This window comes from Amaranthus tricolor, chromosome 13 (assembly GCF_026212465.1).
Source record: "Amaranthus tricolor cultivar Red isolate AtriRed21 chromosome 13, ASM2621246v1, whole genome shotgun sequence".
Classification (NCBI taxonomy): domain Eukaryota; kingdom Viridiplantae; phylum Streptophyta; class Magnoliopsida; order Caryophyllales; family Amaranthaceae; genus Amaranthus; species Amaranthus tricolor.
Genome location: NC_080059.1, coordinates 16,968,569 through 16,983,568, shown reverse-complemented (window position 1 = coordinate 16,983,568; position 15,000 = coordinate 16,968,569). Strand labels below are relative to the sequence as shown.

The 15,000-nt window shown below is 29.5% G+C and overlaps 1 protein-coding gene across 1 annotated transcript; it reads left to right on the top strand.

The window, feature by feature from the left end:
- Window positions 1-379: 379 nt before the first annotated feature.
- LOC130797442 (alcohol dehydrogenase-like 7) lies at window positions 380-13,055 on the top strand. The gene is made up of 10 exons (XM_057660022.1): window positions 380-488; window positions 580-716; window positions 805-851; window positions 8,126-8,451; window positions 10,654-10,736; window positions 11,352-11,427; window positions 11,540-11,604; window positions 11,950-12,045; window positions 12,298-12,462; window positions 12,708-13,055. Exons 1-10 carry the CDS (start codon window positions 452-454, stop codon window positions 12,822-12,824), a joined length of 1,149 nt encoding a protein of 382 aa, XP_057516005.1. The 5' UTR covers window positions 380-451; the 3' UTR covers window positions 12,825-13,055.
- Window positions 13,056-15,000: the final 1,945 nt, after the last annotated feature.

The window sequence follows — 15,000 nt, the reverse complement described above, 5'->3', positions numbered from 1 at the left end:
AATAATTATACGCTGCATTAAAAATGTTAAAATGAAGTTAGTGGAAGATATGTGGAACCATAAGCATTATTAAAATATTTAGATGAAGATCAATAAGGTTATTTTGGTCCAAAATTTATGATATAAATGAAAAAATTTCTTATGAAAACAACAAATAAAACACCCTAAAACAACAAATTGGAAATTTCTTTAAGAGACAGAAGGAGTAATAAATATAAATTCAAATCAACTAAAAAGTATTAACTTATTAAAGTATTTTTAACCATCCTTTGGAGAAGATAAAGTATTTTTGATTATCAAATCTGAATTATTTAAAACTTATTAAATGCAAATAAATTTCAATACCCTACCGGTAGGGTGGGGCCAACTTTATCAATCACAAACCCTTAAAAAAAGGTCATAAACTCTCGCAGACCAATATTTAGAAAGAACTAACGTATCACCATTGATCATGTCTTCATCAGCAGGAAAACCCATTGTTTGTAAAGGTAATATTTCTAATACAATAATTATTCATTACATTAAATAGAAAAACAAAAACACATCGTTTGATAGGATAAACGTGATGAAACGACGCAGCTGCGGTGGCAAGAGAAGCAGGAAAAGCATTGGTAATAGAAGAAGTAAGAGTAGCAGCACCAAAAGCTAATGAAGTTAGGATTAAAATCGTGTGTACTTCTCTTTGTCACAGTGATATTACCTTATGGAGTTTAAAAGTTAGTATTATTCTCTATTCTTTAATTTTAATTATTCCGATTATTCCTATTCCTTTAAATTATATAAATATTTATATATTTATGGTAGGATCCTCCTGGTTATTTTCCAAGAATTTTGGGTCATGAAGCTGTCGGGTAATACCGTCTCCTTACTTTTTACTTTTACTTTTGATCATACAAGCCTTTGTTTTAATCAATTTATCAATTTTTTTTAATCTGTGTTGCTCTGATTTAATTTATAGAGACAGGATTCCTAAAACTTCAACGAGATGGCTTAAATTGAAAATTAAATTAGTAAAAAAATAATTGGTGGATTTGAACAATCAGACTTTAATCGGTTTCTTAGATGGATTAATTAAATCTGAATTCTGCTTCAAACGGATACTTACATAGTGCCTTTTCCTATAAAATATATTAAATAAATTTATTCAATTACTTTTCTTTCATTTCGTAATACTAAATTTTTTTTACTTTTATTTTTTTGTCATAACTTAATTTAAAAAAATTTTATTCACATTTAAATTAACTTTTCCTACGTTATAAAATATTTGCAACGTTTGACTTTTCACACGGTCTAATGTATAAATTTAATTACTAATATGTCTAATTTTATATAATAAAAAATTTAAAAATTTTAATATTAATTCTTTTGTACTAAGACAAATCAAATAATATGTCACTTGACTATGTTTTAACTTCTAAACTAAAAATTAATCACAAATGAAAAATAATAAATAAATAATGTAATATTTTTAATGTTATAAGTAATTTAAAAAATATATATTAAATAAAAATGTCATTGAGCTGTAAGTATAAATTAGAAAAAGATAAAAATATTTTGGTAAAGTTACCCGAAATCATTTAACATTTTTATGATTTTTCTATAATAATCCATTTATTAATTAACCATGAATAATCCCTACTTTGAGGGTGTTTTCTTAGAGTAAATCCAAAAATCGGATGACTTACAATAGCAAATATTATTTTGAAAAAGATAAATTAAAATAAAATCCGAAAAAAAAGTTTAAAATGTTAAAAAAATTTCTGATTTTTTTTAGTATTCAAATTGTTGTATGTAATTTTAAAAACTTTTCTCTAATTTACATTAATTTTCAGTTTACTACTATACTAGATTATCGAATTATCCGAATTTACTCTAGACAAATACACCTAAATTTATGATTATTAATAGTTAATCAATAAGTGTCATTATATAAAAAAGGAAAAATTGTCCAAAATAATCTCATCTGTTGTCCATTTGCTATAAATAATCCCTACTATTGATTATTTTTAATAATACAACATTTGTATATTATTTGTTGATAACATTCCTTTTCATATTTTAATCAGCTATTATAGATATCTACCACAAAAGAGGAGTAGGGTAAGACCAACGAAAAAGTATAAGGAGAAGAAAAAGTAAGTATAAGAGCTAATAGTTATCTACAATAGACAGTTAAAATATAAACAGAAATACTGTCAATAAATAATATATAAAAATTAAATTATTTAAAAATAATAAATTATTCAGAGCAAATATGCACTAAGTGAGATATGAAGGCTAAGACAAAAGTGAGAAAAATGAGAATTAACGGCGGGAGTAGTAGATGGAGTATGGAGACTTGGAGAAGCCAATCAAGTCATATCACATACGCCTCACATCATGCGGAGTAAATATATTAGAGTAAATAAGAAATACTTCATCCGTTTTAAAATATTATAAAAAATTAATATTGATAATTTTTACATTAAGATGAATAAAAAAATTAAATTTTATACTTTTTTTGTTTTTAATTAGTTGTAATATTTTTTTTGAGACAAATCAAACAAGATCTCACTTGACTAGATTTTAACTTATAAATTAAAAACTAATTGCAAATTAAAATAATGAATAAACAGTGTAATAATTTCATATATTGCAAGTAAATTAGAATAGAGTAACTATTTTACTCCATCTGATTTTTTTCAATTGTCTCATTTTCTTATTTAGGCAATTCACTTTAATTGTTCTATTTTTATTTTAGAATATAATTATTAGATCAAATTGTCCTTATACCATTCATGTAATTACCAAAACACTCTTATTTTTTACTAAACTATACTATTTAACCATTTAATACCCAGTACATCACATAGATATACTATTTAAGGTGATCTCTTCCACTTTTTTAATATTTATGCCCAACCCAAACGGAACAAATGAGGAAGAAGTTCCAGAACATGGTCCAATCATATGCGACGTCAATGGGTGATGTTGGCGTATATAGCTGGCAGAGATCCATTATTTCCTGAATACGACGCACTGATACAGATCTGCGTGTGACCGACCATTATAAACTCAGACATACATTTATAAATTTTGGGCTTAATAAAGTTAGGTGTAAATCTAAAATTATTGGACAAAATTGTAATTTTAATATTTAGTTTGGTCTATGGTTTAAATTGCTTGGTCTGCTTTAAAAAAATTGGTCTATGATTTGGCCTCAGTTTTTTACTTTTCAGATCGAACCAGACCGCAGACTATAATATGACTAAAAGCCATAATTTTTTATAAAAAAATAGGTTGCTATCTAGATATTTCAAAGTATTTATTTATTTTTATATAGTAATATATAATTGAATGATATTGATGCAATCAATTAATTACAAATTATTATATTTGATGATTGTAGGTGCAAAATATTTTGCATAAACATATATATTAATTTGAAAAAAAACACAAAAATAAAAGACTAAAGACCAGATCAAATCGTTGTAAAACGGTTTGGTTCGGTCCAATTTGGTCTAGAAAATTTTCAGATCAGAATTTTTTGCTTGGTCTGATTTTAGTATCAAACTAGATCAAATCGGACCATGTACACCTTATATACATTACTTAAATAATACTCCTACCTTCCAGCAATAATAGCAACATTTTCATTTGACATGAAAATTAAGGAAATAATTAGATTATATTAATATAAAAATATTGTTATTTTTGAATAATGACGAAAACTATAAAAGTTGATGATGTTGTATTTTGTAGTAGAAATAAAGATAGAAGTTAAAGTTTAGCTATAATTTGTATTACGTGAAAGAAGAAAAATGTCTATTATAGTTTGTTAAAATAATAATGTTCACGTGTTCTAAAATGATTTTGTCCAAACCAATTTATGTCCAAGTCTTCGGCATTGAAGGTGATTGAAGATGGTCAAAGAAGATTGATGAACTTTAAATGTATTTAGAAAACGAACAAAGGTCAATAACCTAGGGCGATGCTCAAATAGCTCTTATAATGCTTAAATTAGACAAAGGTCAAATATGAATATGAAAATATAATTTCTTAGAGAGAATTAAGAAAAACTAAATTCGTTTTTGGTGTTTGTTGAAAATTTATTGTAGTTGGATTGGTGTTGATAATAAAATTGATAGAATCTATTTTTACCAACGGATAACTGATGAAACGAATTTTAGAAAAAGTTGAGCGAAAAAATAAAAAAAATTAAGCAAATAAGCGAAATTCTAAACTTTTCCCAAAAGTAAGCGTCCAAACCCCAAAGCTGTGCTTTGGAGCTGTTCGCAGTTACTAACTGCGAACAGCTATAAAAAACACAAAATAGCTGTTCGCAGTTAGTAACTGCGAACAGTTCAAGCTGTTCGCAGTTAGACTGCGAACAACAAAAAGACAAAATAGCTGTTCGCAGTTACTAACTGCGAACAGCTATTTTGTCTTTTTTTGACCTGTTCGCAGTTAGTAACTGCGAACAGCTCCAAAGCACAGCTTTGGGGTTTGGACGCTTACTTTTGGGAAAAGTTTAGAATTTCGCTTATTTGCTTAATTTTTTTTATTTTTTCGCTCAACTTTTTCTAAAATTCTGATGAAACAGACTGATATGATGGGCTTAAATATTACAAAGACCATCCTTCACTTGGGCTTAACAAAGTTATGGAATGTCTTTGACTTTATATTGAAGCCCACTAAATAATGGGTCTTGGACCAAAACATAAGCCCTACAAGCATAGACGAATCGGCGAGTTGTGATATGAATCTCAATAATAATGGCTTTCAATAAACTTTTAGTGAAAAATAAGTTGACTAAACTCTTTCTCCTGAATTTTTTTTTATTTTTTTTTTTGCTTTTTAACAGGATGAATTGAAAATGATTAATTAATTTCTTGGTTAATGAGCCCCATGAAATTAAGACATATATGATTTTGTGTTTGGGTTTTTTATTCGAACAATGAGCACTAAAAACAAAAATCAATTTTAGGAGTAACATGTTTTAAGGATGAGATATTATGAAATTGTGGAGAGATACAAAAGGCAAAAAAAGAACAAAACATAGGTGAACCACTTAGAAAAATGTGCAAGGAGAAAAAAATAAAGGGTGCCCTAGTACTCCCTAGAGCGAGCATACTCAAAAAGATGAGAGAATTTAGACATTCAAATGACGATTTGACCCTTAGCTTCCCCTCTTTACACACATTGTTCATGAGGTTATGTCCTTTAGTAGGATCATTATAGCTTTTAATATAGATAAACACAAATAAATTGATTATTATTTGTGAGGTGTGAGGTCATGTGAAAAAAATATAATTAGGATAAATTTAGTGAAAAAAACTAAAATAATATTTTGAGCTAAAATTATAGGACCGGATTAGAGAGTAATTTTCTTGGTGATTTTGTTGAATGATATCATATTCTTTTATATTTTAATTCACACATTTAATATATGTTTTCATCTCATTTACACTTTTTCTTATATATTATCTTCTTCCCTTGATTAGTTTACCTTATTTAGCTAGTCTTTTGAAAGACCGTCTCTTTGAGAAATATATCTCAAGCCCAGTCCATCAAAGAGTAATGTCTACGTACCGTATTCTTAATGTCTATTTACATTATACTTGATGCTGATTTACCGTATTCTTAATGCCCACTTACAACCTTTTAAAAGGTATATAATAGGCTAATCCAATTAGAGATGACTTTTCAAAGAGACTGTCTCTTACAAGAATTTATGTACCTCATTTTCTAATTTTGGAGTGTCCTATTTTTATATCATTTGTCTTATAAAAATAGACTTGCCTCTTTTCTTTAATCTTGTTTATATATATTTTAACTCTTTTTTAAATAATCAATACAACTTACTTTTTTATTTTATATTTGTTACCAAAGTACATAGTAGTATCGTATCCAAACAACAAAATAAAAACATATTTTTAAACATGTTTAAAGAGGGTGTATGGTAAAAAAAAACAAAAACTAAATTATAAAGGAAATGGATTTAGATAAGATTGGGTAAAGGAAACATTAAGAATTACTTCTATAATCTGTTTTAGAAAAATGTAGTAATCTCAAAATGTAACGCCCAAGAGTCAAGATAGTGCTCAGTGTTTTTTTATCTTTCTCATGAGAAACTGTCTTTTTTAAAGATTTATTTCAAATTCAGCCCATTAAAAATTATTAATTATTTTTTATATTTTTAATGCTTATTTATCATATTTTTAATTCTTACTTACCATATTTTTAATGCTTACTTTTAATATCTTAAATGTCTATTTACATTATTTTTAATACCTTTATAATATTTAAAAAATATATAATAAATAGTACAATTAGAGCTCGCGAGAATTTGTGTTGTTTTTTTCTCTCTCCTCTCATCATACCTTTTTCAAGCCTTTTCCTTCAATTTCTCTCTCATGAAATTAAGTAAACTCAATTAATTTTTTTTGACAAATCCATGGTGACCGCAATTTATTTCTTCATTCAAAAGATATACATTTTCATTCATATCTTATTTTTTCTTTAAAATTCACTATTTTCTTCAACAAGATCTATGCTAGAGGTTGAATTTTTGACCTAATATTCTTTTAGGTATATTTAGAGCTTCAATTTTTTTTAAATTCAGGTTTTGAATTACAACATTTCACATTTTTTCTAATTGATTGTAGTGGTAGTGACTGGTGGTTGTTGTGGTGGTTTTGAGAAGAGTGAAATAAGTGGTGTGGTGGTTGTTTCACCGAATTGGTGGCGGTGCTTGGTTATTTTTGTGGTGGCAAAATTTTAAATCAGGTGTATCAATGGCGGAAGCTATAATCTGATGGGGAGGAGTGTTGGTTGATATGAGCGAGGGAGTTTATTGTTTTGCTGGGATCAGGGTTGCTCATATTATATGAGCCAAGAGGAGAAAGAAAGGAAGGCACACATTATAGTAGACTTTGTTTCCGGTGGTAAGTGAGCGGTAACATTGTGTTGTGTGTTGAGTGTTGCAATTTGCAAGGCAACAACAAGACTACGGTAGAGAGTGAAGAGAATGTAATTGAAGCGGATGAATGACGGTGCTTTAGTAATTTAACATTACTTTTTTAACCAATTTAACTGCAAAAACATTTAGTTTTAAGTAATAATGTTACTTCTTATTTAAGTACTCTTAGAATATGCATTTTTTTTCAAAAAATTCCTAGCACTAATATTTATTAAAAGCTAAGTGCTACCGCGTAGAACTTCTCTTTAGAAAATGGGGTGGGCAATCTATACAAAGATAAAAAGAGTTAAACCACATACAGACTCAGAAGAGGTTCACTACTAATAAGAGTTACACCTCAAATGATATATCCTTCTCTCTTTTTTCGATGGGGGATAACTCATATGTGGATGATGAATGGACACTTGAACACTATTGTTCACATGTGGCTTTTTTTAGAATTTTAGCCTATCAAAAAGTCCATTTATAAAGTCAAAAAATAACATAAAATTCCCCTTGTATTATTATTATTATATGAAAATATGAGTATAAAGGACATAAGTGGGACTATATGTAATAGTTCCCGTACAAAATACTTAACAATAAACAAGAGAAAATATCTCTAACAAAATAACAAATTTAACTAACAATAGAATGCTTAACACCTTTGGCTAGAGTGAAAGTCGCTAATTTGATATTGGATTATTTTAGGGTTGACTTTGTTTTTTACAACCTAATCATAATTCCTAATTTAACATGAAATTCACGAAATAACTTTAGCAATTAAATAGTAATTGTGACATTACACAATGCAAAGAGTGGTTGACCACATTCTTATAAGACACTTTTTGTGATGATTTGCTCAAGAAAACAAGAACACCACCAAAGGTTAACACTAAAAGATTGGTGTTTTTGGTTCATTATTATAGAATATGACTAGTTTTTTTATTAAACTGATTGTCACAAATCTCTTGTATCTCTCTTTAATATAGGCTTAAAACATGAGTGATCACACTCACAAGTGAAGTTAGTTTGCTCATTAATCCCTTGTGGCCTTGTTTAATGTTATGGAAATTTCTCTTGAAATATAAATAAGCACATTATTTATTAGACTTGTATTACTATGATTTTAAATATATCTTGTATTCTTGTTTCATGCGTTGAAATCTAGTACTTCTTGTGCAGGATTGTGGAGAGTGTTGGGGAGGATGTCAAAGAATTTAGCGAAGGAGATTTCGTAATGCCATTTTTTTTGGCGAATTGTGGAGAATGTTATGATTGTAAATCGAAGAAGAGCAATCTATGTTTAGAACTGCCTTTTAAGCTTTCATATTTGATGCCAAGAGACGAGACTAGCAGATTTACAGATACAAAAGGAAATATTTTATACCATACTTTACATGTTTCGAGTTTCACTCAGTATACGGTTGTGGATGTTGCACATGTTACCAAGATCGACCCGACAATACCGCCTAATAGGGCATGCCTTCTCAGTTGCGGAGTCTCTACAGGTAACTTTGTCTAAATACTTTCACATATTTCAACTCTACATGCATCGTGTCTATTTTCAATTTTATAAGAATAAATTGCATAAAATAATGATATAATGAAATTCAAAATCAAGACGAAATCAACAAAATCACTTGAATATATATATATATATATATATATATATATATATATATATATATATATATATATATATATATATATATATATATATATATATATATATATATATATATATATATATTTCGTAGTCACCATTTCTAAGTTAAAATATGTTTGTAAATAGTAGCGCAAGTCAAATACTTTTATGAAAAGATAATGATTTGCATTATCTCCTCCTCATATCATGCAACAATATTCTAGTATTTGGTATTAGAATTGATTATACCCAAAACGAATTTCAGGGCTACTCACTCTTCAAATCACATTTCAAATGTTACAAGGACCACCATTCTCTTTCACACAAAAAAAAAAAAAAAAAAAAAAAAAAAAAAAAAAAAAAACCCTTCACAGGCCATCTGGTAAATTCATTTAAAATAGCAACATTGAGCCATGTATTAAAACCCTTACGGCCAAGGTTGTTAGGATAGAGATTTTACCCAGGATCGTTAAAGGGGTAGGATCGAAATGATAGAATCGAATCATGTGATCCTACAAATATGTATTAATGTGCTTTCAATAACTGATTACTAATTATATTTGTTCTTTTTTAAAGTTTAAAGATGTAAATAATTACTTATTTTGACTTTGTTTATTAAGTTTTGATGTAGAATACTTTTAATAATCATTTTTAAACTGCAAATCACAAAAAAAATCATATAATCCATATTTCACACACACACACACGCGCACGCGCACGCGCACACGCACACGCACACACGCACACGCGCGCGCACACACACACACACACACACATATATATATATATATATATATATATATATATATATATATATATATATATTATTCTGAAATATGGATTATATAATTTTTTTTATGATTGAAACTACCCTTGTAAATTCTTGTAGGATTGAATCGTTGTATCGTGGAATCGTGTTATGATCCTACCACATAAATACTTGAGTTAAGTAGGATCGCACGATTCAACCAACATTAAGATCCTACCTACGATCCGGATCGGTCATCTATTTTTGAATCGTAAGATTGTAGAATCGTAGATTAGGATCGAGATTCTGATAACCATGCTTACGACCCATTTTGTAAACGGTACTAATTGATGGGGATATGAATAAATTTTCATGATTTGTATTATGTCATTTCCATGGTAATCATTGTTTGATCATAAAACAAGTTTTTTCTTCATAATTTTTCACTATTATCTAATACCACATGTTTAAATGGTAATACATTGAAATGAATTTATTAAAGAAAATAAGATTGTTGGAGTATAACCACGGCCATCAAACTTGTCAAGAGATATTCCTATTAAAATTACACTAAATTTTCATTACCATTCCACTATTTAGTACCGATTACAAATGGGCCGTTACAACTCTACAACACCAAGCTAACAATTTCAATCTATATATAAACCCTTAAAACCCAATCATCTTGGCTCCTTGACAGTGGAGCATTTCACCATGTTACCAATGAGTTAAACAATTTGTTACTTTATTCACCTTATGATGGATCGGAAGAACTCCTTGTCGATAATGGTAAGGGCCTAACCATATCTCATAGGTTTAATAAATTTTCCATAATCTCAAAAAACTTTAAAATTTTAGCCCGTTTTGTATGAAACTGTCTCAGAGTGAGACGATCCCAAAATTAGAAATCAATAAGTTAAAAGTTTCTATTATTGAGACATGTCTCACGGTGAGACCATCTCATACAAGAATTTGTGATGAAATTTTGGGCGTGTGTGCTTTCCTCGGTTAAACCCATATACTCATCAACTTAACCACAAATCAAAACCATTTGTTTTTGTTGGCTATCTCTAAACCAAAGCGCATACTAATTACTAATGCCAAGGACAATCAGAAAAAATACTTGACCAATCAAATCAATAATTACAATTTCATGGGAGATGCTGATTTGAACTTGTAAATTGTAACCATAAGATCAATGAAAAACCTGCAACGACCATTTTTCTCATTCTGTACCTGATGCACATGATGGAGAGAATTAATTTGAAACACATTTTTCTCAGGATACAGTTTCTGACATATATATTGACTTTACAGGCGTTGGTGCTGCTTGGAAAACAGCGCAAGTTGATGAAGGATCTACAGTTGCTATATTTGGCCTAGGTGCAATCGGATTAGCGGTATGCCACTTAATTGATTCTTCTCTAATGCAAGGCAGAATTTATTGATCATGTCTAATTGTTATTGTTGGAAATACTTCACATGTGAGACAAGATCCTACATCGATAAAATAGTGGGTTGTGGACTTGCATATATATATATATATATATATATATATATATATATATATATATATATATATATATATATATATATATATATATATATATATATATATATATATATATATATATATATATATATATATATATATATATATATATATATATATATATATATATATATATATATATATATATATATATATATATATATATATATATATATATATATATATATATATATATATATATATATATATATATTGAGTGGGCTAATCCTTCTACTGCCATATGGTTTCGGGAAACAATGAACCTCACCAAGTGTATCTGCAAGTCAATGCTCTTGACCCGTGTGTTTGCGAGCCCGAGCCCACGAATGTCCCGTGTCTACACGAGTGGGCCACGGTGAGATTATATGACGAATTGTCGCTGCCTAATAGTTATTGCCGATCTTAATCTTTCGAGATCAAGATTTTGGCATTGTCGTTGTTGATGTCTGGTTTTGTGGCAAAGGTTGCAGAAGGAGCAAGGCTTTGTGGAGCAGCCAGAATCATTGGTGTAGATGTAAATCCTGCTAAATTTGAAATAGGTAATTAGATGGGCATGTCTTTTTGCACCATCATCCTGCTTTCTGTCACTCTCAAATTTTCTCAAATTATACTGGCTCTTTTATGTTATTTTCCTAATGCATTTGTTTACAGGAAAGAAGTTTGGAGTTACAGAGTTCGTCAACCCTAGGGACAATACAACTAAATCTATCAGCCAGGTTTGAATCCTTTCTTTCTTCATGGCTAGATTGCTTGGAGTATAATAACAATACAATGTTGTATTATCTTAATGCCATTAAGTAACTCCCACCTAACAAGGGAGGTTTGGGGGTTGACTATTTGCTACCTTATTCTACTAAAGACAATGATGTTGTTTGACCTGCAATTTTACATGAATAACAATCTGAAATAAATTTTTTTAAAGGAAAGATCGGATAATATTAAAGAGGACTAAAGTCTGAAGAATTACAAAGAATTTAATGAGTCATTATATTACAGTCTGTTATAATTCAAAACCGAAGGCCTCTAAAGTTTTGGCACTGACACGCACTCCTACTGTACAGGTTATTAATGAGATGACTGATGGAGGTGCAGACTACTGCTTTGAGTGCGTGGGCATGAATACATTAGTGGAAGAAGCTTTCGCTTGTTGCAGAAAGGTCTATCTCTCTATTCAATCAAAATCATTGATCAAATACTATTTGTTTTATCTCAAATACTTCCCTTTGGGAAAAAACACACACAAACATTCAAATAATAACCGAGTTTGACACTTGGACATGGACTTATCACTTATGTTTTAATTAAAGTATGCTAAGTCCGAGTAACGTAGCTTCTTCAAACTGAAGTAGCAAGATTTTCTATTGTCTTTCATAACATAAAGACTAATGATTTTTCGTCGGTTGTAGCAGGGTTGGGGAAAGACTGTTGTTCTAGGAGTCGATAAGCCGAATTCAAAGTTGAGCCTAAGCTCTCATGATGTTTTACATAATGGGAAAATCCTCACTGGATCTCTATTTGGAGGTCTCAAAGCCAAATCTGATATCTCCACTCTGGTTAATTGGTACTTAGACAAGGTAATTTTACACTCCACTCCACAAAAGTATGATCAAGATGTTATAAAACTAGCTCACTTCAACCATAGTGCAAAAATCATATCGAACAACGGATATAAAACAGGACAATATAGTTATATGATAACCGCATTAACTTATTATGAAATCTTGAAACAACATTTTTGGACTATGGTTCTAATAGATTCCAAAGCTAAAAGATACATGACATGTTGACATTTTTACTATTGTTTTACAACTTGTAACAGAAACTGAGGCTCGATGAGTTTGTAACGCACGAAATGAAGTTTGAGGAAATCAACAAGGCCTTCGACTTGCTTCTTGAAGGAAAGTGCCTTCGATGTGTTATATGGATGGATAACTGAAGAATATGTTGCCTTCTTATATGATATGAAAGCTTTTGCATCTGAGTTTACTAAAAGTTCATTCAATCTTTTACACTGATTATTTTAAAACAAGGAGAAGATATACTTTGTGTTCTGGATGTTGTACCCAAAGATGACATGGGTAGAGAAAGTATTAATCGAGTTTATTGTAATTAATACTTCATCATTCTAATAAATTTGCTACTTATAGTGAGGTGTTTACTCACATCATATGTCATTTATGATAGCATATTCATAAACACAGAAGGAAAAGATGTGCATGCTCTATTTTAACTTGTAATTAAGGCCTTATCTAAAATAAATTCCACAATCCATCCAATATTCTTAGCATAAAACATTTGTTAAATGCATCTAAGGTTTTTATTAAAATACATGCATCTCAAGTCCATACACCAATAAGAATCCTTCATAAACCAAAACAACTGAATTATTCTTTGGCTTAGTTCCAAGGAGATCAAAGAAACAAACTTGTTGAGCCTCTAAAAGCAACATTAGACATAAGAGATAGTGTAGGTCACCTCCAAACCAAAATTGTCTAACGCAACATGGGAACCAAAAAAACATTAGTAAAGACTCCAACATCAAGAAAAAACTAGCTTTTAATGGCCAAAGGGTCCACAAAACCTAAACCAAAACATATAGAATATGTAGGTAAAGCCATCTTAGGTTCAAGGTCCTCGAGTTTATGTATAAGAACCATCATTGTGTCTATATGGACATGCAATCTTTGTATGCCCTTGTTTTCAGCAATAAAAAAATCTGTGGTAGTATTTGCATTAAAGTGTTTAAGGTTGTTGTATTCAATACCATTTTTGTTAGTTGGTCATCTTTGAACTCTTATCATTTTTCCAAAATGCGATTCAAAGATATTGAATTTTATTAGATCATCGCGCTGATTTAATTCTATGGGTCACATCTTTGAACTCTCTTTTTTGCCACCCATACTTAATTCTATGGGTCGCATCTTTTTAGATTTCCCTACTACTTTAAAATATGGAACCAATGTATTTGAAGCATTCACTTGAGAGACATCTTTCTTTTCTAGCCTTATAGTGCCTCTTGTTATCTCATTTGTGCTAAAGTTATACTCCATGTACTCTTTTTTACTCCGACTTAACTTGAAACCTTATGATTTTAATTGTTGTTTCCATTGTTCTAACTTAGAATTTATGCCCTCCCTATTTTCGTCTACCAAAAAATGTCACAAGCAAACAAAGTGAAACAAGGCACATCCCCTTTTATTAATTGAGTTATCTCATTTAGCACTGCTACAAAAAGAAAGGGGCTTAGGTCTGAGCCTTCATAAAGGTAAATTATGATTAAAAAATCGTATGTTGCCCTTCCACATGTCTTAACATCCGTCTTTACGTTTGGATCAGATATATATCTAGTACTATATTAAGGTATTACTTCAGAATATCGTTCTTTGTCATTTCCCTTTAAAGTGCTTCTATTGGTACCTTGTCGTATGTTTTTCTAAGTTAACAAAAATCAACTCTAAGTCCCTTTTCTAGCCCTATAGTACTCTATTATTTGTTTTATAAGATGAATTTCTTTCATTTAAGATCTCTTCGCATAAATTAAAATTGGTTTCTTTAATATGAAGGTAAATATCCTCATTCGTATCTTTATCACTCTTTTCCATGAATTTATAGTATGACTCATGAGTTTTACTCTTTGATAGTTGGAAAAATCTTAGGCATCTCCTTAAATTTGTTCTTATAGATGGATTGATGTGGAAATTTTATTTAACCGCAAGCGCACAGTGTACGCGTAGATGCGGGTCGAACACAAGGAAGCTAAGACAAGAAACTTGCTTATGTCTACTAATTATATTGCTCAAAGAGAAAAAAGTTTGATTGATTTTTGTCTAATAAACTAAAAATGCAATAAAAATATGGTTTAAACTATATGATGAAAAGATTTAGGGTGTCGGGAATCCCCTAAATTCTTGTATGATCAAACTCTCATTAGTGTTTATGAAATGTCGGATTAATTATGTAATTAAATATGATCTTGTTAATATCAAACTCTCGCTCTATTGATTAACTATTAGATTTAGAACCTATTAATTCAATTTTTACACGCTATTATTGAACGAATTAATAAGAATTTAACTAAAATTTACCCTAAAGAAAAGTTGATCATATTCTCA

Coding starts and splice junctions, on each gene's coding strand:
- LOC130797442 (XM_057660022.1), top strand. CDS start 452: ATGTCTTCATCAGCAGGAAAACCCATTGTTTGTAAAG. Junction 11,605..11,949: donor CAACTAAATCTATCAGCCAG/GTTTGAATCCTT, acceptor CCTACTGTACAG/GTTATTAATGAGATGACTGA. Junction 12,463..12,707: donor TTAATTGGTACTTAGACAAG/GTAATTTTACAC, acceptor AACTTGTAACAG/AAACTGAGGCTCGATGAGTT.